The 21,052-nt window shown below is 39.3% G+C and overlaps 1 protein-coding gene across 2 annotated transcripts in view; it reads right to left on the bottom strand.

Annotated features, from left to right (window-relative positions):
* MUC2 (mucin 2, oligomeric mucus/gel-forming) overlaps nucleotides 1–21,052 on the bottom strand; it is a 98,458-nt gene that overhangs the window by 31,581 nt on the left and 45,825 nt on the right. Inside the window, exons 34-41 of one of the 2 annotated variants that reach the window (XM_069739320.1) lie at nucleotides 20,483–20,695; nucleotides 19,601–20,005; nucleotides 17,140–18,189; nucleotides 15,872–16,261; nucleotides 14,265–14,356; nucleotides 11,194–11,230; nucleotides 7,582–8,211; nucleotides 1,948–2,013 (exon numbers count right to left, since the gene is read on the bottom strand). In XM_069739320.1, the coding sequence (XP_069595421.1) occupies nucleotides 1,948–2,013; nucleotides 7,582–8,211; nucleotides 11,194–11,230; nucleotides 14,265–14,356; nucleotides 15,872–16,261; nucleotides 17,140–18,189; nucleotides 19,601–20,005; nucleotides 20,483–20,695 (2,883 nt within the window). The remainder of the gene's footprint in view (nucleotides 1–1,947; nucleotides 2,014–7,581; nucleotides 8,212–11,193; nucleotides 11,231–14,264; nucleotides 14,357–15,871; nucleotides 16,262–17,139; nucleotides 18,190–19,600; nucleotides 20,006–20,482; nucleotides 20,696–21,052) is intronic. The other variant, XM_069739321.1, reaches the window with a different exon arrangement.

Genomic DNA, 21,052 nt, shown 5'->3' with positions numbered 1-21,052 from the left:
CATTGTGTAGTAAGAGGTGTCAACAGAGGGGAACTAGTGAGGAGAACAGTGGCCACAGTGAGTGTAATCAGGTGGGCACAGTGCCAGTGATGGCTGACTTTAGGCAGAACGTGCTATTGGAAATAAGATCTCTCAATCAAAAGCAGGGGAAGCGCAAATCAAGGGGTTTAAAGGTGCACCCAGTCCACCTTATTTGTAAAGTAGGAGGCTAATATGATGTTTATATGTGCAAGGTTCCCTATATCATGGTATATCTTGATTGAAATACAGTTTGGGGGTGACAGACTCCCTTTAAATGAGTAGATGTATTGCCAAAATATGATAGATAGATAGATAGATAGATATAATAGATAGGTGATAGATAATAGATAGATAGATAAGTGATAGACAAATAGATAGATAGATAGATGATAGATAGATGATAGATGACATACTGTATAATAGATAGATAGATGATAGATAGATAGATGATAGATAGATAGATGATAGATATAATAGGTGATAGATAATAGATGATAGATAGATAGATAGATATAATAGATAGGTGATAGATAGATAGATAGATATAATAGATAGGTGATAGATAGATATAATAGATAAGTGATAGACAAATAGATAATAGATGGATAAATAGATGATGGATAGATAGATAGATAGATAGATAATAGATAGAGGATAGAAAGATAGAAAGATATGGGATAGATGGATAGATAGATACATAGATAGATAGATAGATAGATAGATAATAGATAGAGGATAGAAAGATAGATAGATGATAGATGGATAGATAGATACATAGATAGATGATAGATGGATAGATAGATGATAGATACATAGATATAGATAGATAGATAGATGATAGATGGATAGATAGATGGATAGATAGATACATAGATGATAGATGGATAGATAGATAGATACATAGATATAGATAGATAGATGATAGATGGATAGATAGATACATAGATAGATAGATGATAGATAGATGATAGATGATATACTGTATAATAGATAGATTGATAGATAGATAATAGATGAATAGATAGATAGATGATAGATAGATAGATAGATAGATAATAGGTGATAGATTGATAATAGATAGATAGATAGATACATAGATATAGATAGATAGATGATAGATGGATAGATAGATGATAGATACATAGATATAGATAGAAGATAGATGATAGATGGATAGATAGATACATAGATAGATGATAGATGGATAGATAGATAGATACATAGATATAGATAGATAGATGATAGATGGATAGATAGATACATAAATAGATAGATGATAGATACATAGATATAGATAGATAGATAGATAGATGATAGATGGATAGATAGATGATAGATGGATAGATAGATACATAGATAGATAGATGATAGATGGATAGATAGATACATAGATATAGATAGATAGATGGATAGATAGATACATAGATAGATAGATGATAGATAGATAGATGATATACTGTATAATAGATTGATAGATAATAGATGAATAGATAGATAGATGATAGATAGATAGATAATAGGTGATAGATTGATAATAGATAGATACATAGATATAGATAGATAGATGATAGATGGATAGATAGATAGATACATAGATATAGATAGATAGATGATAGATGGATAGATAATAGATAGATAGATGATAGATGATATACTGTATAATAGATAGATTGATAGATAGATAATAGATGAATAGATAGATAGATGATAGATAGATAATAGGTGATAGATTGATAATAGATAGATAGATAGATAATAGGTGATAGATTGATAATAGATAGATAGATAATAGATGGATAAATAGATTGAGGGATGGATAGATTTATAGATAGATAGATAGATAGATAGTAGAGTAATATTTTGTTGTAGTGGCTACACAGTGTTTAGGTACGCTTGTTCACAGTCTAAGCTCATTGTTATAATTACCTAAAGAGTCATGAGTTACTGTGGATGAACTTGTAGGTGATGGGCTCTCGATATGAACAGTAACTGCTGTATGAAAGAAATAGCAGAAGTATTGTTATACAAGACCTGTTGTAAGATTGTAAATACAGTATACCTTATAATACAACTCTCTATTAAGACATTTTTTTCTTTTGATTTTTGGTTACAGAGACTTGGATGACTTTTTTTTTAATGCCATTGTCCTTAAACGTAAAGAATTGGGTGAAAATTTCAGCAAGCACCAAAGTGACTACTGTTAGAAAGTATGAAAAATACTAAGCACAAAAACCCCTGGAAACAGAAGGGCTATTAGCCTCAGCACCACCAGACAGCAGGGTTTTCTGTCATTACTAAGTGTTCTTATAATTATTATAAGTCCATGTTCACACTAGCAGTATTTGGTCAGTATTTTACATCAGTATTTGTAAGCCAAAACAGGAGTGGAACAGTCATGGGAAAAGTATAATAGAAACATCTGCACCACTTCTGTATTTATCACCCACTCCTGGTTTTGGCTTACAAATACTGATGTAAAATACTGACCAAATACTGATAGTGTGTGAACACGGACTAGTACAAATTGTACACTACAGTAAAGTCTTATTTTGACAGGCACATATATATTATAGAGTTATAGCTGCCCTTTCAGGATATGTGCACACGTCCTGTAAACACTGGAGTGTTGGCAGGAAAATCGCAGTGTAAAATATGCACATTTTTGGTGCTTTTTTGGGTACATTTTTATGTATTTTTAATGGGGTTTTTTGCATTCATTTGAATAGTTAAAAAATGATGCAACATGATTTTTTCATCCTTACGAGTTCTCACAGAGCAGATCAAGGGTACAAAGCTCACTAACTCTGTGCTTACAAAGACAGGAGTAGTTGTCTTAGGACTCATTTACAGTTGCCGACCCACTTGGCGGGTACCTAACTCATAGACTGCCATAGTTCTAGGCTGCATAAGTCCCATTTACATAGGACTATCTTTGATGATTTGTAAGCAAGCCTATAAAACCTTTAACCCAACAAACAAGGGTTTGGCTTGTTAACCCCTTCATGACCCAGCCTATTTTGACCTTAAAGACCTGGCCGTTTTTTGCAATTCTGACCAGTGTCCCTTTATGAGGTAATAACTCAGGAACGCTTCAACGGATCCTAGCGGTTCTGAGATTGTTTTTTCGTGACATATTGGGCTTCATGTTAGTGGTAAATTCAGGTCAATAAATTCTGCGTTTATTTGTGATAAAAACGGAAATTTGGCGAAAATTTTGAAAATTTAGCAATTTTCACATTTTGAATTTTTATTTTGTTAAACCAGAGAGTTATGTGACACAAAATAGTTAATAAATAACATTTCCCACATGTTTACTTTACATCAGCACAATTTTGGAAACAAATTTTTTTTTTTGCTAGGAAGTTATAAGGGTTAAAATTTGACCAGCGATTTCTCATTTTTACAACGAAATTTACAAAACCATTTTTTTTAGGGACCACCTCACATTTGAAGTCAGTTTGAGGGGTCTATATGGCTGAAAATACCCAAAAGTGACACCATTCTAAAAAATGCACCCCTCAAGGTACTCAAAACCACATAAAAGAAGTTTATTAACCCTTCAGGTACTTCACAGCAGCAGAAGCAACATGGAAGGAAAAAATGAACATTTAACTTTTTAGTCACAAAAATTATCTTTTAGCAACAATTTTTTATTTTCCCAATGGTAAAAGGAGAAACTGAACAACGAAAGTTGTTGTCCAATTTGTCCTGAGTACACTGATACCTCATATGTTGGGGTAAACCACTGTTTGGGCGCACGGCAGGGCTTGGAAGGGAAGGAGCGCCATTTGACTTTTTGAATGAAAAATTGGCTCCACTCTTTAGCGGACACCATGTCACGTTTGGAGAGCCCCCGTGTACCTAAAAATTGGAGCTCCCCCACAAGTGACCCCATTTTGGAAACTAGACGCCCCAAGGAACTTATCTAGATGCATATTGAGCACTTTGATCCCCCAGGTGCTTCACAAATTGATCCGTAAAAATGAAAAAGTACTTTTTTTTCACAAAAAAATTCTTTTAGCCTCAATTTTTTCATTTTCACATGGGCAACAGGATAAAATGGATCCTAGAATTGTTGGGCAATTTCTCCTGAGTACACCGATACCTCACATGTGGGGGTAAACCACTGTTTGGGCGCACGGCAGGGCTCGGAAGGGAAGGCACGCCATTTGGCTTTTTAAATGGAAAATTAGCTCCAATCATTAGCGGACACCATGTCACGTTTGGAGAGCCCCTGTATGCCTAAACATTGGAGATCCCCCACAAATGACCCCATTTTGGAAACTAGACCCCCAAAGGAACTAATCTAGATGTGTGGTGAGGACATTGAACCCCCAAGTGCTTCACAGAAGTTTATAACGCAGAGCCATGAAAATAAAAAATAAAAATTATTTTCTCAAAAATGATCTTTTAGCCTGCAATTTTTTATTTTCCCAAGGGTAACAGGAGAAATTTCACCCCAAAAGTTGTTGTCCAGTTTCTCCTGAGTACGCTGATACCCCATATGTGGGGGTAAACCACTGTTTGGGCACATGCCGGGGCTCGGAAGTGAAGTAGTGACGTTTTGAAATGCAGACTTTGATGGAATGCTCTGTGGGCGTCACGTTGCGTTTGCAGAGCCCCTGATGTGGCTTAACAGTATAAACCCCCCACAAGTGACCCCATTTTGGAAACTAGACCCCGAAAGGAACTTATCTAGATGTGTGGTGAGGACTTTGAACCCCCAAGTGCTTCACAGAAGTTTATAACGCAGAGCCATGAAAATAAAAAATAAAAATTATTTTCTCAAAAATGATCTTTTAGCCTGCAATTTTTTATTTTCCCAAGGGTAACAGGAGAAATTTCACCCCAAAAGTTGTTGTCCAGTTTCTCCTGAGTACACTGATACCCCATGTGTGGGGGTAAACCACTGTTTGGGCACACGCCGGGGCTTGGAAGTGAAGTAGTGACGTTTTGAAATGCAGACTTTGATGGAATGCTCTGCGGGCGTCACGTTGCGTTTGCAGAGCCCCTGATGTGGCTAAACAGTAGAAACCCCCCACAAGTGACCACATTTTGGAAACTAAACCCTGAAAGGAACTTATCTAGATGTGTGGTGAGCACTTTGAACCCCCAAGTGCTTCACAGAAGTTTACAACGCAGAGCCGTGAAAATAATAAATACGTTTTCTTTTCTCAAAAATAATTATTTAGCCCAGAACTTTTTATTTTCCCAAGGGTTACAGGAGAAATTGGTCCCGAAAAGTTGTTGTCCAGTTTCTCCTGAGTACGCTGATACCCCATGTGTGGGGGTAAACCACTGTTTGGGCACACGTCGGGGCTCAAAAGGGAAGTAGTGACTATTGAAATGCAGACTTTGATGGAATGCTCTGCGGGCGTCACGTTGCGTTTGCAGAGCCCCTGGTGTGCCTAAACAGTAGAAACCCCCCACAAGTGACCCCATTTTAGAAACTAGACCCCCCAAGGAACTTATCTAGATATGTGGTGAGCACTTTGAACCCCAAGTGCTTCACAGACGTTTACAACGCAGAGCCGTGAAAATAAAAAATCATTTTTCTTTCCTCAAAAATGATGTTTTAGCAAGCATTTTTTTATTTTCACAAGGGTAACAGCAGAAATTGGACCCCAGTAATTGTTGCGCAGTTTGTCCTGAGTATGCTGGTACCCCATATGTGGGGGTAAACCACTGTTTGGGCACACGTCGGGGCTCTGAATTGAGGGCGCACCATTTGACTTTTTGAATACAAGATTGGCTGGAATTAATGGTGGCGCCATGTTGCGTTTGGAGACCCCTGATGTGCCTAAACAGTGGAAACCCCTCAATTCTAACTCCAACACTAACCCCCCCACACCCGTAACCCTAATCCCAACTGTATCCATAACCCTAATCACAACTCTAACCCCAACCCTAACCCTAAGGCTATGTGCCCACGTTGCGGATTCGTGTGAGATTTTTCAGCATCATTTTTGAAAAATCCGCGGGTAAAAGGCACTGCGTTTTACCTGCGGATTTTCCGCGGATTTCCAGTGTTTTTTGTGCGGATTTCATCTGCGGATTCCGCACGGTATTTTCCTCACCATGGGCACAGCGGATTTGGTTTTCCATAGGTTTACTTGGTACTGTAAACCTGATGGAACACTGCTGCGAATCCGCAGCAGCCAATCCGCTGCGGATCCGCAGCCAAATCCGCACCGTGTGCACATGGCCTAATTCTAAAGGTATGTGCACACGCTGCGGAAAACGCTGCGGATCCGCAGCAGTTTCCCATGAGTTTACAGTTCAATGTAAACCTATGGGAAACAAAAATTGCTGTACACATGCTGCAGAAAAACTGCACGGAAACGCAGCGGTTTACATTCCGCAGCATGTCTCTTCTTTCTGCGGATTCCGCAGCGGTTTTACAACTGCTCCAATAGAAAACCGCAGTTGTAAAACCGCAGTGAAATGCGCAGAAAAAACATTGTAATTCCGCCATAAATCCGCAGCGGTTTAGCACTGCGGATTTATCAAATCCGCAGCGGAAAAATCCGCAGAGGACCAGAATACGTGTGCACATACCAAAACCCTAACCCTAGCCCTAACCCTAACCATAGCCCTAACCCTAGCCCTAACCCTAGCCCTAACCCTAACCCTAGCTCTAACCCTAACCCTAGCCCTAGCCCTAACCCTGTGAAATATTACAAATCGCCCTGATTGGCAGTTTCACTTTCAACAGCCAATCAGAGCGATCGTAGCCACGGGGGGGTGAAGCCACCCCCCTGGGCTAAACTAACACTCCCCCTGTCCCTGCAGATCGGGTGAAATGGGAGTTAACCCTCTCACCCGATCTGCAGAGACGCGATCTTTCCATGACGCCACATAGGCATCATGGGTCGGATTGGCACCGACTTTCATGATGCCTACGTGGCGTCATGGGTCGGGAAGGGGTTAATGGCAGTCTGTTTACACTGCTTGATTATCAGAAAATGATAAGATCCCTCATTTGTGACAATCGTGCAGTATAATTGCATCCCTACAAAATAAACAATTGGAACGCTATAAGCCAATAATTGTGCAGAGCGAATACACCTTTGTTGTACTTGTACTTTGAGTAGAAGTTTTAGTAGATTGAAAGTTTGTAATGAAGCAGTAATCAGATATTGGACAGCAGCAGAGACCACTTAATGTATACTTGTGTCAGACACTGACTTGAGTCCTGCCTTATCTTTGTTGTTACTGGTAAAGCCAATGAAGCTCTTTGGGAAAAAAAATTGGGGTCTGGGGTCATAACATTTCGTAATCTTGGGTCTAATAATTTAGAGGTTCTATTTAGGAAGGCCTGAGGTTTAATAATTTAGATGCCTAATAATGGAAAGCATTTGAGGGCTAAACAATTTGCATTGTATGACTGCAGTACTATATAATAATTTTCTATATAATAAATTAGTAATAGATTTCTATTTGTTTTGCAAACATAGTACTTCACATAAAAAAGTCTGCCACCAACGTAATTAAATACCACCAATAAACCAATGTACTACAACCAAACATAAATATTAACTATCCATAGTTTTCTCTTACTTGTTGACCCAGTAGTAGTCGTGGGAGTTGTTGTCACTGTAGTACTTGTGACCTTAGGAGTAGTCGTACTTTCAGTTGTGGTAGTAGTGGTTGGAGTTGTTATTTCTGGAGTAGTTGTACTTTCAGTTGTAGTTGTTGTTGGTGTTGTGGTTACAGTGGTTGTTGTAGTCTCAGGAGTGGTGGGAGTTGTTAGTTCTGGAGTAGTTGTACTTTCAGTTGTTGTAGTTATAGCAGTTGTTGTTACAGTTGTTGTTGTAGTCTCAGGAGTGGTTGGAGTTGTCAGCTCTGGAATACTTGTTAGGTCTGGAGTACTTGTTAGCTCTGGAGTAGTTGTACTTTCAGTTAGTGTTGGTGTTGTTGATGCAATTGCTGTTGTGGTCTTAGTAGTGGTTGGAGTTGTTATTTCTATAGTAGTTGTACTCTCAGTTGTTGTAGTTGTTGTTGGTGTTGTGGTAACAGTTGTTGTCTCTGGAGTGGTTGGAGTTGTTGGCTCTGGAGTACTTGTTATCTCTTGAGTAGTTGTACTTTCAGTCGTTGTAGTGGTTGGAGTTGTGGTTGTTGGTGTTGTGGTTACAGATGTTGTGATCTCTGTAGTGGACCGAGGTGGTCCCCCTGGAGTAGTTGTGAACGCTAAAGTAGAAAAAAAGTATTTTTATGATGCCAATCTAATGAACTATGGACAATATAAATGTGGTTTTGCCATCATCATAATAGGCTATATACAACATGGTGAACTTCAAAATAAAAAATAAAAGCATATGTCTTTTGTAATTCAGAGATAAAAAATGTGCATTTTTAAAGGTCAAGCCAGGCTGCAAAATGTATTCTGGACCTCGGAAAAAGACATGAAAATTTGGTTGGTTTGGATCTAACTTTGCTGCTTATCAGTTTTGTTCTTTACCTATGAGCAATTTTATTTTCTTAGTTGGAAAATGCTCAGAAAGCTTAGCATTCGCACCAATTCATAACAATCTTTTATGTCTCAATCACATTTAACCAATATTTTATATTACTTTTGCTTAATGGGTTTTCCAGTTAATAAAATTAAATTGTGCATGCTGTATTATAGGGTTCTGAGTTCTGTATTATAAGTGTTTGTTCTATTTGGAGCAGTGAGTTGTTCATTTTTCATCCACATTTGTTACGTTTTCTGCTATTTTTCAGAAATACTGATGATAAATAATGGAACAGAAATGCTCAAGTGGACTACGCACAGTTTCCCATCCCACTGACTTCTCTGGTATAAAAACTGTACAGACAAAAATCTTGAAAGAGTAAACGTCATTTTAATTGTTATTTCATAATTTAATAGTACACATGAAAATAAGCAACTTTTTATGTATCTCATCAGATAAATCTGCTTCTTTCTCTAACAAGACTGATCATTCATTGTCAATTCATAGACTAAACCTGTAGTCAGTAAGGACAGACTTTCCCGCTAACAAGGAAGATGTTGGCAGTTGGTGGTTTTAAAATTTTTGGCGACGGGAGGAGGAGGGAGGAGCTAGAGACACATAGATATTCTGCTAAAACAGCAGTTACAGTTTTCGATAGACATTTATGAGCTCCAAAAGCCATCTCCAATCTCACTAATGGGAAAGACTGTATTCACTGAATACAAATTTTACGCATGAATTGAGAATTTTGAGAACGAATGACGAAAGATATATAACAAAATATTTTATATTCATGTGTAGTAATGGTTTATGGAAAAAAACAAAATGACAGATATATTTTTAGGACTTATAGGTCTAATCTATTCTGATAAGAATAATGTAGCATTTGCATCATTCAGAATTGGAAGTCTCAGGAGTACACTACTAATGTTCAGTGTTTCTCGACTTCAACAAGACACAAGGAGAATTCAACAGGAATTGGAAGTCTCAGGAGGACATTATTAAAGTCTAATGTTTCTGAACTTCAACAAGACACAAGGATAATCCATCAAGAGTTGGAAGTCTCAGGAGGACATTACTAATGTCCAGTGTTCCTCCACTTCAACAAGACACAGGGAGAATCCAGCAGGTTTTCTATATTTTCTCCATCCAAAAACCTTTATTCCCTATCCCTTCTAAGCTAATAGACCTAAATCAAAGTGCCACGACATTTTGCTTGTGCCTATTGTCTTGCATGTGCGTTCATAAGGTAAACATCCAACAATAGCGACAGCTTTAATAAATGTTGTTTTATCTGTTGTGAGGCAGTGACCGCAGTTACAGCTAGGGGGCGCTGTTTGTGCTCCCCAGATTGCGCACAGAGGTGTATGAAGGCCATAGTTGTGCATGAGAGTCGCAGGTGTTGCTGTGATTGCAAGGTGAGGTAGTGACTTATGTCACAGGTAGGGGTCACTGTGTGTTCTCCCCAGGTTGTGCATGCAGAGGGATGAAGTCCATAGGTGTGCATGGGAGTTACGGATTTCCAGTCTGGGTTTTCCATGTGGCTGAAGGCCACAGGTTTGTGTGTGCTAAAAGCACTGCAGTAAGGGGTATGGGTATGTCAGGTGTGTAGTGCATGTCAGTGTCAGTCTGGTGTGTGCTGGTGTGCACAGCAGAGGCCTGCAGAGCACAGGCTGAGTGCATGGAGGCACAGGCCAGCGGAGAAGGTACCCAGGGCAGCTGAATAGCCTGGCACCTGCAGCGTATACAGCAATGCAAGTCATCCATGGTTCTGGTCTTGGATGTGGAGAGTCCTGTGCAAAGAGGTGGATGTCCTGTGTTCGAGACGGATGTGGACAGTCCTGTGCCCGTAGGTGGATGTCCTGTGCCTGAAAGAGGACTAGCAGGTGTAATGATTGCAAACAGGTGGATATAGTGCCCGGCTGCCATCCGGAGGATACCCTGGGCTGTATACGGCTGTGTGAGTAAAGGGTGTGTGATACAGTAATGCAGAACACCCACGGGAACTAGTCAGAGGGCGCTGGCATGTGTAGTGTCTGCAACATATGAGGCTGTGTATGGAGACTGTAATATGGCATGCGGTCACCCAGGGAAACTGGACAAGGGAAGTCTGGCCTGTTTAGGGACTGCAATCTAAAGCCGTATGATATGTATTGCTATGAACTGGTGTGAACTGAACACTGATGAAGTTATCTGCATTGCGTGAATTGGACTTTAATGCTGTGAGGAAACACATTAAATAGTCTTTGTGTTGGCACTTTGTGGGTCACTGCCTCATCACTGCGTATGATGCTACTGCAGCGTTACACCGTCCATTATTAGACTCTACATAAGAAAAATAGTATATTGTATGCAAATGCATACCAGCCCATTGGAGATTAAAAGGCAAGCTTTTCACATCTGTCTGGTGAATAGGGGCCTATTAAACCATATCTGACATATATGTCCAGCATTTGATCGCAATGTGTTCAGAGTTTTACTTACTGGTCATAGTAATCCATTAAGCAGCACATTGTTTTAATCTCTACAAAATTACAATATCAAAACTACAACTCCCCCCATCTCTGGTCTACAAGTTAGCACAATTTTCAGAGCAGAGATCTACCTATACATCTCGTAAGTCAATTCATCCTTTTTCCAGACTAATTGAATTATACTTTTTTTCTTTTAAGAAAACTTTATCTAAAAAATAAAGAAGTTTCAGGTGGTTACTCACTTATTGGAGTGGTTTCTTCAGTCTCTGTTTGACATTGGGGACGAGGGGACGGGAAGAAAAACATTAGACTCAAACAAAGACGACCCAGGAAAACATACTCAGAAGGGAGGTAAGAACATTTCTAAAACAATCCACAGTGAGGAGATTGGAACAAAACAAAATCCTCTAAACTGCATGCTCGCAAACGCCAGAAGCCTGACAAACAAGATGGAAGAACTAGAAGCAGAAATATCTACAGGTAACTTTGACATAGTGGGAATAACCGAGACATGGTTAGATGAAAGCTATGACTGGGCAGTTAACTTACAGGGTTACAGTCTGTTTAGAAAGGATCGTAAAAATCGGAGAGGAGGAGGGGTTTGTCTCTATGTAAAGTCTTGTCTAAAGTCCACTTTAAGGGAGGATATTAGCGAAGGGAATGAGGATGTCGAGTCCATATGGGTCGAAATTCATGGAGGGAAAAATGGTAACAAAATTCTCATTGGGGTCTGTTACAAACCCCCAAATATAACAGAAACCATGGAAAGTCTACTTCTAAAGCAGATAGATGAAGCTGCAACCCATAATGAGGTCCTGGTTATGGGGGACTTTAACTACCCGGATATTAACTGGGAAACAGAAACCTGTGAAACCCATAAAGGCAACAGGTTTCTGCTAATAACCAAGAAAAATTATCTTTCACAATTGGTGCAGAATCCAACCAGAGGAGCAGCACTTTTAGACCTAATACTATCTAATAGACCTGACAGAATAACAAATCTGCAGGTGGTTGGGCATTTAGGAAATAGCGACCACAATATTGTGCAGTTTCACCTGTCTTTCACTAGGGGGACTTGTCAGGGAGTCACAAAAACATTGAACTTTAGGAAGGCAAAGTTTGAACAGCTTAGAGATGCCCTTAATCTGGTAGACTGGGACAATATCCTCAGAAATGAGAATACAGATAATAAATGGGAAATGTTTAAGAACATCCTAAATAGGCAGTGTAAGCGGTTTATACCTTGTGGGAATAAAAGGACTAGAAATAGGAAAAACCCAATGTGGCTAAACAAAGAAGTAAGACAGGCAATTAACAGTAAAAAGAAAGCATTTGCACTACTAAAGCAGGATGGCACCATTGAAGCTCTAAAAAAACTATAGGGAGAAAAATACTTTATCTAAAAAACTAATTAAAGCTGCCAAAAAGGAAACAGAGAAGCACATTGCTAAGGAGAGTAAAACTAATCCCAAACTGTTCTTCAACTATATCAATAGTAAAAGAATAAAAACTGAAAATGTAGGCCCCTTAAAAAATAGTGAGGAAAGAATGGTTGTAGATGACGAGGAAAAAGCTAACATATTAAACACCTTCTTCTCCACGGTATTCACGGTGGAAAATGAAATGCTAGGTGAAATCCCAAGAAACAATGAAAACCCTATATTAAGGGTCACCAATCTAACCCAAGAAGAGGTGCGAAACCGGCTAAATAAGATTAAAATAGATAAATCTCCGGGTCCGGATGGCATACACCCACGAGTACTAAGAGAACTAAGTAATGTAATAGATAAACCATTATTTCTTATTTTTAGTGACTCTATAGCAACAGGGTCTGTTCCGCAGGACTGGCGCATAGCAAATGTGGTGCCAATATTCAAAAAGGGCTCTAAAAGTGAACCTGGAAATTATAGGCCAGTAAGTCTAACCTCTATTGTTGGTAAAATATTTGAAGGGTTTCTGAGGGATGTTATTCTGGATTATCTCAATGAGAATAACTGTTTAACTCCATATCAGCATGGGTTTATGAGAAATCGCTCCTGTCAAACCAATCTAATCAGTTTTTATGAAGAGGTAAGCTATAGACTGGACCACGGTGAGTCATTGGACGTGGTATATCTCGATTTTTCCAAAGCGTTTGATACCGTGCCGCACAAGAGGTTGGTACACAAAATGAGAATGCTTGGTCTGGGGGAAAATGTGTGTAAATGGGTTAGTAACTGGCTTAGTGATAGAAAGCAGAGGGTGGTTATAAATGGTATAGTCTCTAACTGGGTCGAAGTGACCAGTGGGGTACCGCAGGGGTCAGTATTGGGACCTGTTCTCTTCAACATATTCATTAATGATCTGGTAGAAGGTTTACACAGTAAAATATCGATATTTGCAGATGATACAAAACTATGTAAAGCAGTTAATACAAGAGAAGATAGTATTCTGCTACAGATGGATCTGGATAAGTTGGAAACTTGGGCTGAAAGGTGGAAGATGAGGTTTAACAATGATAAATGTAAGGTTATACACATGGGAAGAGGGAATGAATATCACCATTACACACTGAACGGGAAACCACTGGGTAAATCTGACAGGGAGAAGGACTTGGGGATCCTAGTTAATGATAAACTTACCTGGAGCAGCCAGTGCCAGGCAGCAGCTGCCAAGGCAAACAGGATCATGGGGTGCATTAAAAGAGGTCTGGATACACATGATGAGAGCATTATACTGCCTCTGTACAAATCCCTAGTTAGACCGCACATGGAGTACTGTGTCCAGTTTTGGGCACCGGTGCTCAGGAAGGATATAATGGAACTAGAGAGAGTACAAAGGAGGGCAACAAAATTAATAAAGGGGATGGGAGAACTACAATACCCAGATAGATTAGCGAAATTAGGATTATTTAGTCTAGAAAAAAGACGACTGAGGGGCGATCTAATAACCATGTATAAGTATATAAGGGGACAATACAAATATCTCGCTGAGGATCTGTTTATACCAAGGAAGGTGACGGGCACAAGGGGGCATTCTTTGCGTCTGGAGGAGAGAAGGTTTTTCCACCAACATAGAAGAGGATTCTTTACTGTTAGGGCAGTGAGAATCTGGAATTGCTTGCCTGAGGAGGTGGTGATGGCGAACTCAGTCGAGGGGTTCAAGAGAGGCCTGGATGTCTTCCTGGAGCAGAACAATATTGTATCATACAATTATTAGGTTCTGTAGAAGGACGTAGATCTGGGTATTTATTATGATGGAATATAGGCTGAACTGGATGGACAAATGTCTTTTTTCGGCCTTACTAACTATGTTACTATGTTACTATGTATTGTGTGGTCGTTTCTGTAGTTGGTGGAGTTGTGGTCACGCTAGTGGTAGTAGGGCTCGTAGTTGGAGTTGATGTAGTAGTTGGAGTTGTAGACTCTGTATAATTTGAATAGGGGCAATAATTATCAATAATTGGGTTGATAAAAAAAGAAAAATCAACTATATTTATCCTACTGTATACAGAGCCGAATTCCAGAGACATTATACACATTAAAATAAGCACATTACCCATGCCCATAAACACTACACGGGGATAGGCCACACTCCATAACAAGATTCAAACATAACGATCCTCATGTAATTACCAATTACCAATTGCCTCCGGACCTCAACGCGCGTTTCGCGGTTGCTTCTTCCTGGGGGTGACAACGCACGTTGGGATCCGGAGGCACAGCCTGTCACTTGGCAGTGGATTTTTTTTGTGAGACATGCTTAGAGGTAATATGTTGAGGAATGGATATTGTGCAATCTATGTATGTGTGAATTTTTGAAGGGATGATGCAGTAGTATTTGGTCATGGGTGTCCCTTTGTATGGGTGAATTGCGCCCTTAGTACCTGCTCTGGCATTGTGGATATGATTTTCGTTTTCCCCCAAAATGGAAAATCGCTAGTTGCAAATACTATTATATTATTAGAGTTTAATTGAGAGTATTGCAATGTGTTTTTGACTATATTTATATATATACCTCTATCACTAAAAGATTTCAATATTTGTGGATAGAAATTTTTTATATCCAGCAATTTTGCGGAGTTCCACTTTTGCTTGGCCTTTGTTTTTGTTTGGTCTGAGGCACCATCTGTTTTTATTGTCTTGTTATTTATTGATGCTTAATAAATAAATTCAATTGTTTTAAAATTTGTGCTTAGAAACACTTCTTGATCCTATTGTTGGTAATTACATGAGGATTGTTATGTTTGAACATTATACACATTGTATAAATGCATATTACATAAATCCAAAAAATCTGCTTTTAGGCACATAGGATAGAGAAATAGGACCAAGCAGCAGATGCAAAGTCTGTTTTCATTATACCTCTGATAAAACCCATTTTTTAAGGACATCATTAAATATGCCCCAAAAATGTTTCATTTTATGTACAACCACATATTGAAGGGGAGTTCCCACCTTGTAAAGTGATATATAGATCTTGATAATATTGAAATATGAGATCACTTTATGATCCAATAGTTGAATTCTGGACTATTTTAAAAATGGTGTCAACAAAGCATTATCCCTTAGACCAAGTTCACACGTTCAGTATGTGGTCAGTATTTTTCATCAGTATTGGTAAGCCAAAATTAGAAGTGGGAGAAAAATTATAATTTTCCTATGATTGTTCCACTACTGATTTTGGATTGCAAATACTGAATGGGAACAGCTGTAGATCCTGCACAGCCTGAAATACTTTGAAAGGGATGCCGTGCTAAAACAGCACTATGACATATTAAATCTTAGGATCGGTGGGTGTCTCAGATATTCCACAGTTGAAAATATTAAATACTCATTTGTTGAAAAACTTTTTGATTATGACTAGTTAATAACATCTTAAAAATGTATAATTTTCCTTAGTAGACATCTAAATTTGTATATTTTTTACTCTTTTTTTTACCTGGGGTTGGCGTTTTGCTCTCAGTTGTTGTAGTTGTTGTACTTGTAGCAGCGGTGGTTTTAGTGGTAGAAGTTTGGCAGCAATCAGGTAAAGGCGGTGGGCAGCATATGCTGATCTGATAGTTGTAGCACACAGGTACGAACCTCTGGTCTTTGTTGTAACAGATGAGCCCGGTGGAGACGTCACATGTCACAATCTGTCCCACCTGGTCTACTGGTATATCTGGAAATTTTTCTGCTCTGCAGGATATATTCTCTGGCTTCTCACACAATGGATGTCCTTCATCCCTGATCTTGTCATATGTCTCAAAATCCCCTCCATCAGCTCCAAATTCAGGATAACTCACATCAAACCAGCCTGTCCACTTGCAATCCAAGTTACAGTTACAAGCTACAGAAATCAGGAGAAAATTTGTAATTAAACAGTAAATAAAATATGCTAATAAATCTGAATCTACAGTAATCTAAATCTCTTAGGGTACCGTCACACAGTGGCATTTTGATCGCTACGACGGCACGATTCGTGACGTTCCAGCGATATATCCGTGACGTTCCAGCAATCTCGCTGTGTCTGACACGCTCCTGCGATCAGGGACCCCGCTGAAAATCGTACGTCGTAGCAGATCGTTTGAAACTTTCTTTCGTCGTCTAGTGTCCCGCTGTGGCGGCATGATCGCATGGTGTAACAAAGGTGTGCACGATATTGTATACGATGTGCGCATAGTAACCAACGGCTTCTACATCGCACATACGTCATGAAATTATCGCTCCAGCGTCGTACATTGCAAAGTGTGACAGCAGTCTACGACGCTGGAGCGATATTGTTACGATGCTGGAGCGTCACGGATCGTGCCGTCGTAGCGATCAAAATGCCACTGTGTGACGGTACCCTTAGACCCAGTGAGCTTCTATCTTCAGCAACCCCTGTGAAGAATGACAGACAAAAAGACAAAGCCCATCTATTGTGGAGAAGTAATTTTCAGATACAAGTTGACACTTGAAGACCCCAGGAGATAGCAGCTTTGCAAAAGAGATCTAAAGTGCCAGGTGACTTTCTGAACATGATATGCTAAAATTGTATTTAGCGGCACCACTTACAAATTGTAATATCTCAGGACAACAAGGAAATATAATTTTATAGAAAAAAAGAACATGTACTTATGAGCCAAATTAGGATCTGAATTAATCGTTCCCCCCTCCCCCACACCCAGACTATTTTTTGCTCCTTCTTTAATTTGAAAAGGAATGATAATGTCAAGTGTTACTTACTGGTTGATCCTGTGGTCGTTATTATTGGTGGTGAAGTTGTTGCACTAGTGGTAGAGGTGGGGCTCATCGTTGTTGTCTCTGATGTAGTTGATGTGGCAGTTGGAGTTGTGCTCGTTACTATTGGTGGTGAAGTTGTCACACTAGTAGTAGTGGTAGTGGTGGGGCTTGTTGTTGAGGTAGGTGGTGGAGTTGTGCTCGTTACTATTGGTGGTGAAGTTGTCACACTAGTAGTAGTGGTAGTGGTGGGGCTCGTTGTTGATGTAGGTGGTGGAGTTGTGCTCGTTACTATTGGTGGTGAAGTTGTCACACTAGTAGTAGTGGTAGTGGTGGAGCTTGTTGTTGATGTAGGTGGTGGAGTTGTGCTCGTTACTATTGGAGGTGATGTTGTCACACTGGTAGTACTGGTAGTGGTGGGGCTTGTTGTTGATGTAGGTGGTAAAGTTGTGCTCGTTACTATTGGAGGTGATGTTGTCACACTAGTAGTAGTGGTAGTGGTGGGGCTCGTTGTTGATGTAGGCGGCGGAGTTGTGCTCGTTACTATTGGAGGTGATGTTGTCACACTAGTAGTAGTGGTAGTGGTGGGGCTTGTTGTTGATGTAGGTGGTAGAGTTGTGCTCGTTACTATTGGAGGTGATGTTGTCACACTAGCAGTAGTGGTAGTGGTGGGGCTTGTTGTTGATGTAGGTGGTGGAGTTGTGCTCGTTACTATTGGAGGTGATGTTGTCACACTGGTAGTACTGGTAGTGGTGGGGCTTGTTGTTGATGTAGGTGGTAAAGTTGTGCTCGTTACTATTGGAGGTGATGTTGTCACACTAGCAGTAGTGGTAGTGGTGGAGCTTGTTGTTGATGTAGGTGGTGGAGTTGTGCTCGTTACTATTGGAGGTGACGTTGTCACACTAGCAGTAGTGGTAGTGGTGGGGCTTGTTGTTGATGTAGGTGGTGGAGTTGTGCTCGTTACTATTGGAGGTGACGTTGTCACACTAGTGGTAGTGGTGGGACTCGTCGTTGTCGTCTCTGTTGTAGTCGATGTGCTGGTTGGTGTTGGAGGTTCTATATAATTAGAAGCAGAGTAGTAATTACTAACCGGAATGACACTACGGATAAATAATAAGGAAAAATGAACTGTGCATAACCTTATGTTCTAGTAAACTAGAAAGAGGAGAGTAAAAACCAATATATACATTACATATAAGTATCTGCAACAGGATATTGAATAAAAAATATACAATATTGCAGAAGCACTGCATCACTTGCCCTGGCACTTATGCGTTTGTAGCCAACACTCTTGTTTGTACTGAGTTAATTTAATGGCCAGTGTGAACATGCTCCTACACATTGCATGCAAACCAATTTATACTCCTGCTCTTTTTTTTTTTTTTTTTGTAAACTCAGTTGGACTCTAGTCCTGCTTTGCCCTTATTTACTTAGAGGTTTTTTTTTTTACACATGGTAAACTTTTAATATTAGAGCTAGTATAGGGCTATCCTGGTTTGGGTACACTTTTTCGTGATAGGATGTATTTTAATTATTTTTATATATAAAGCAGTGTTTGATACGTGTCCTATGTTATTTATATGCACTATTACTCTTTACATACTTACAGATGGATTTTTGCTCATTTTTTTCTATCTTAGGTTTTGTTTGTTACAGCTTGTTGTAGTGTGTGCAATTCATCTCTAGACTGTGCTGTTTGACCGCCTTACTTTGTCTGTGTCAGTGCTTTACTGAAATTCTCCAGGTTGTGATGATAGACACTGCCGGAGAATAACTGTTTTACTTGGAACTTTAAGCAGCCATTATCTTTGAGTGCTGATAATTCTGCTTAGGCTTAGAATATGTTCACACGTTGAGTTTTTGCAGCTTTTTTATGCCAATTTTAAGCCACATTTAAGCTGCTTGCAAAAAGCAGGTTTTGCTTAGCTTTTACTGAGTTTTTTTGCTTAGTGTTTGCTGCATTTTTTGGTGCTATTTTTAACTGTATTTTTTGTCAGGGTACATGTGACTCTTGTGTATGCTGATAAAGTTTAGTGCATAAAAAAAATCTGATTCAACTTCATCAAGTTTTGGCACCAAAAAAAAACAGCAAAACCCAATACTTGAGTTTTTGCAGCGATTTTTGCACCACCCATAGCTTTTAATGGGTTCACAACGCTGCAAAAATGCTAAAAAAAAGCTAAAAGAAATGACGCGCTGCATTTTGCCAAAATGTGCTCTTTGACAAAACAGTCAGAAAAAAACTGTGCATGAAATTTTTGAAATCTCATAGACTTTGCTTGTACTGCAGAAAATTTGCTTAAAACAAAGCTGTAAAACGCAACGTGTGAACATAGCTTTATTGTAAAAATAATTCCATCAGCCCAAGATAAAGAAATATTTCTATATTAAATAGGTTAATAATATATTACAAACTTTAATATTTTCTTAGTGGATATTGAATATCATAAACCCACCCTTCCTTTACCTGCGGTTGGTGTTGTGCTCTCAGTTGTTGTAGTTGTTGTGCTCTCAGTTGTTGTAGTTGTAGCAGTGGTGATTTCAATGGTTGAAGATCGGCACCAATCGGGTAAAGGAGGTGAGCAGCATACACTGATCTGATAGTTGTAGCACACAGGTATGAACCCTGTCTGGTCTTTGTTGTTACAGATGAGCCCGGTGGAGACATCACATGTCAGTATCTGTCCCACCTGGTCTACTGGTATATCTGGAAATTTTTCCGCTCTGCAGGAAATGTTTTCTGGCTTCTCACACAATGTATGTCCTTCATTCCTGATGTTGTCAAAGGTCTCAAAATCCCCTCCATCGATTTCATATTTAGGATAACTGACATCGAACCAGTCTGTCCACTCACATTCCTGGTAACAGTTGACTACAGAAAGAAGGAGACATTTTATACTGGAAACAGTCAATTAAATATTTAAATAAATCTAATAATAATCTTAATGTCTGTCTGTTCATAAGAGGTATGATCTAAAATATAAATTCAGGCCATATTGGTTTCGAATTTAGAGATTTGGAGGTATCAGCAGAGACATTTTGCAATCTGCCTAATGCTCAAAGTGGCAACTCCTTTATGATCTCATGTCCCTGACTTCTATTGATCAATTTAATTGCACTTGTGTGATAGAAGAGTAGAAGCCTTGACAAACTTCTTTTTGGCCCAGTGAGCCTCTATCTTCAGGAAGCCAGGGAAGAATGCTGGAGGCTCCAGCAGAAAGGCAAAAGAGCTGTTTGGTTTTGCAGAGAACATCAATATATAACGCAAACTTAAAGCTAAATCAGACTAGACTATTGTTTGTTCTTTCGGTTTTAGTCTCTAATGGAAAGGTTTGCAAGTGTTACTTACCGGTTGTAGTTGGTCCTGTGGTCGTTACTGTTGGTGGTGAAGTTGTCACACTCGGGGTAGTGGTGGGGCTCGTTGTTGTTGTCACTGATGTAGTTGATGTGGTAGTTGGAGTTGTGCTTGTCACTATTGGTGGTGAAGTTGTCACACTCGGGGTAGTGGTGGGGCTCGTCGTTGTCTCTGGTGTAGTTGATGTGGTAGTTGGAGTTGGAGGTTCTATGTGTTTAGAAGCAGAGTAGCAATTAGTAAGGGGAATGACACCACAGATTACTAATAAGAAAACAATGAACTGTGTTTTTCATAATGTTCTTGAGAATCAGACTTGTTATATAGAACAGAATAAAAAAAATCATATGTGCATGACATACATCTATTAGAGGATATAGAATAAAAGTATAGATTACTAGTCATGCCGGAGCACTGCGTCACTCACACTAATTCTTATGGCTGAAAAGTAAATTTGTTTCTCAGGTTACACTTCTCTACCATGATTTGTCATTCTTTCTATCCTCACATATCCTTGGACTCCCACTGTGCAGGGAAATTCTTTGTGGTGTCATTCATATAAAATTA

The sequence above is a fragment of the Ranitomeya imitator genome, chromosome 9 (assembly GCF_032444005.1).
Source record: "Ranitomeya imitator isolate aRanImi1 chromosome 9, aRanImi1.pri, whole genome shotgun sequence".
Lineage (NCBI taxonomy): Eukaryota > Metazoa > Chordata > Amphibia > Anura > Dendrobatidae > Ranitomeya > Ranitomeya imitator.
The sequence above is the reverse complement of the archived record's forward strand: the minus strand, read 5'-3'. Positions and strand labels throughout refer to the sequence as shown.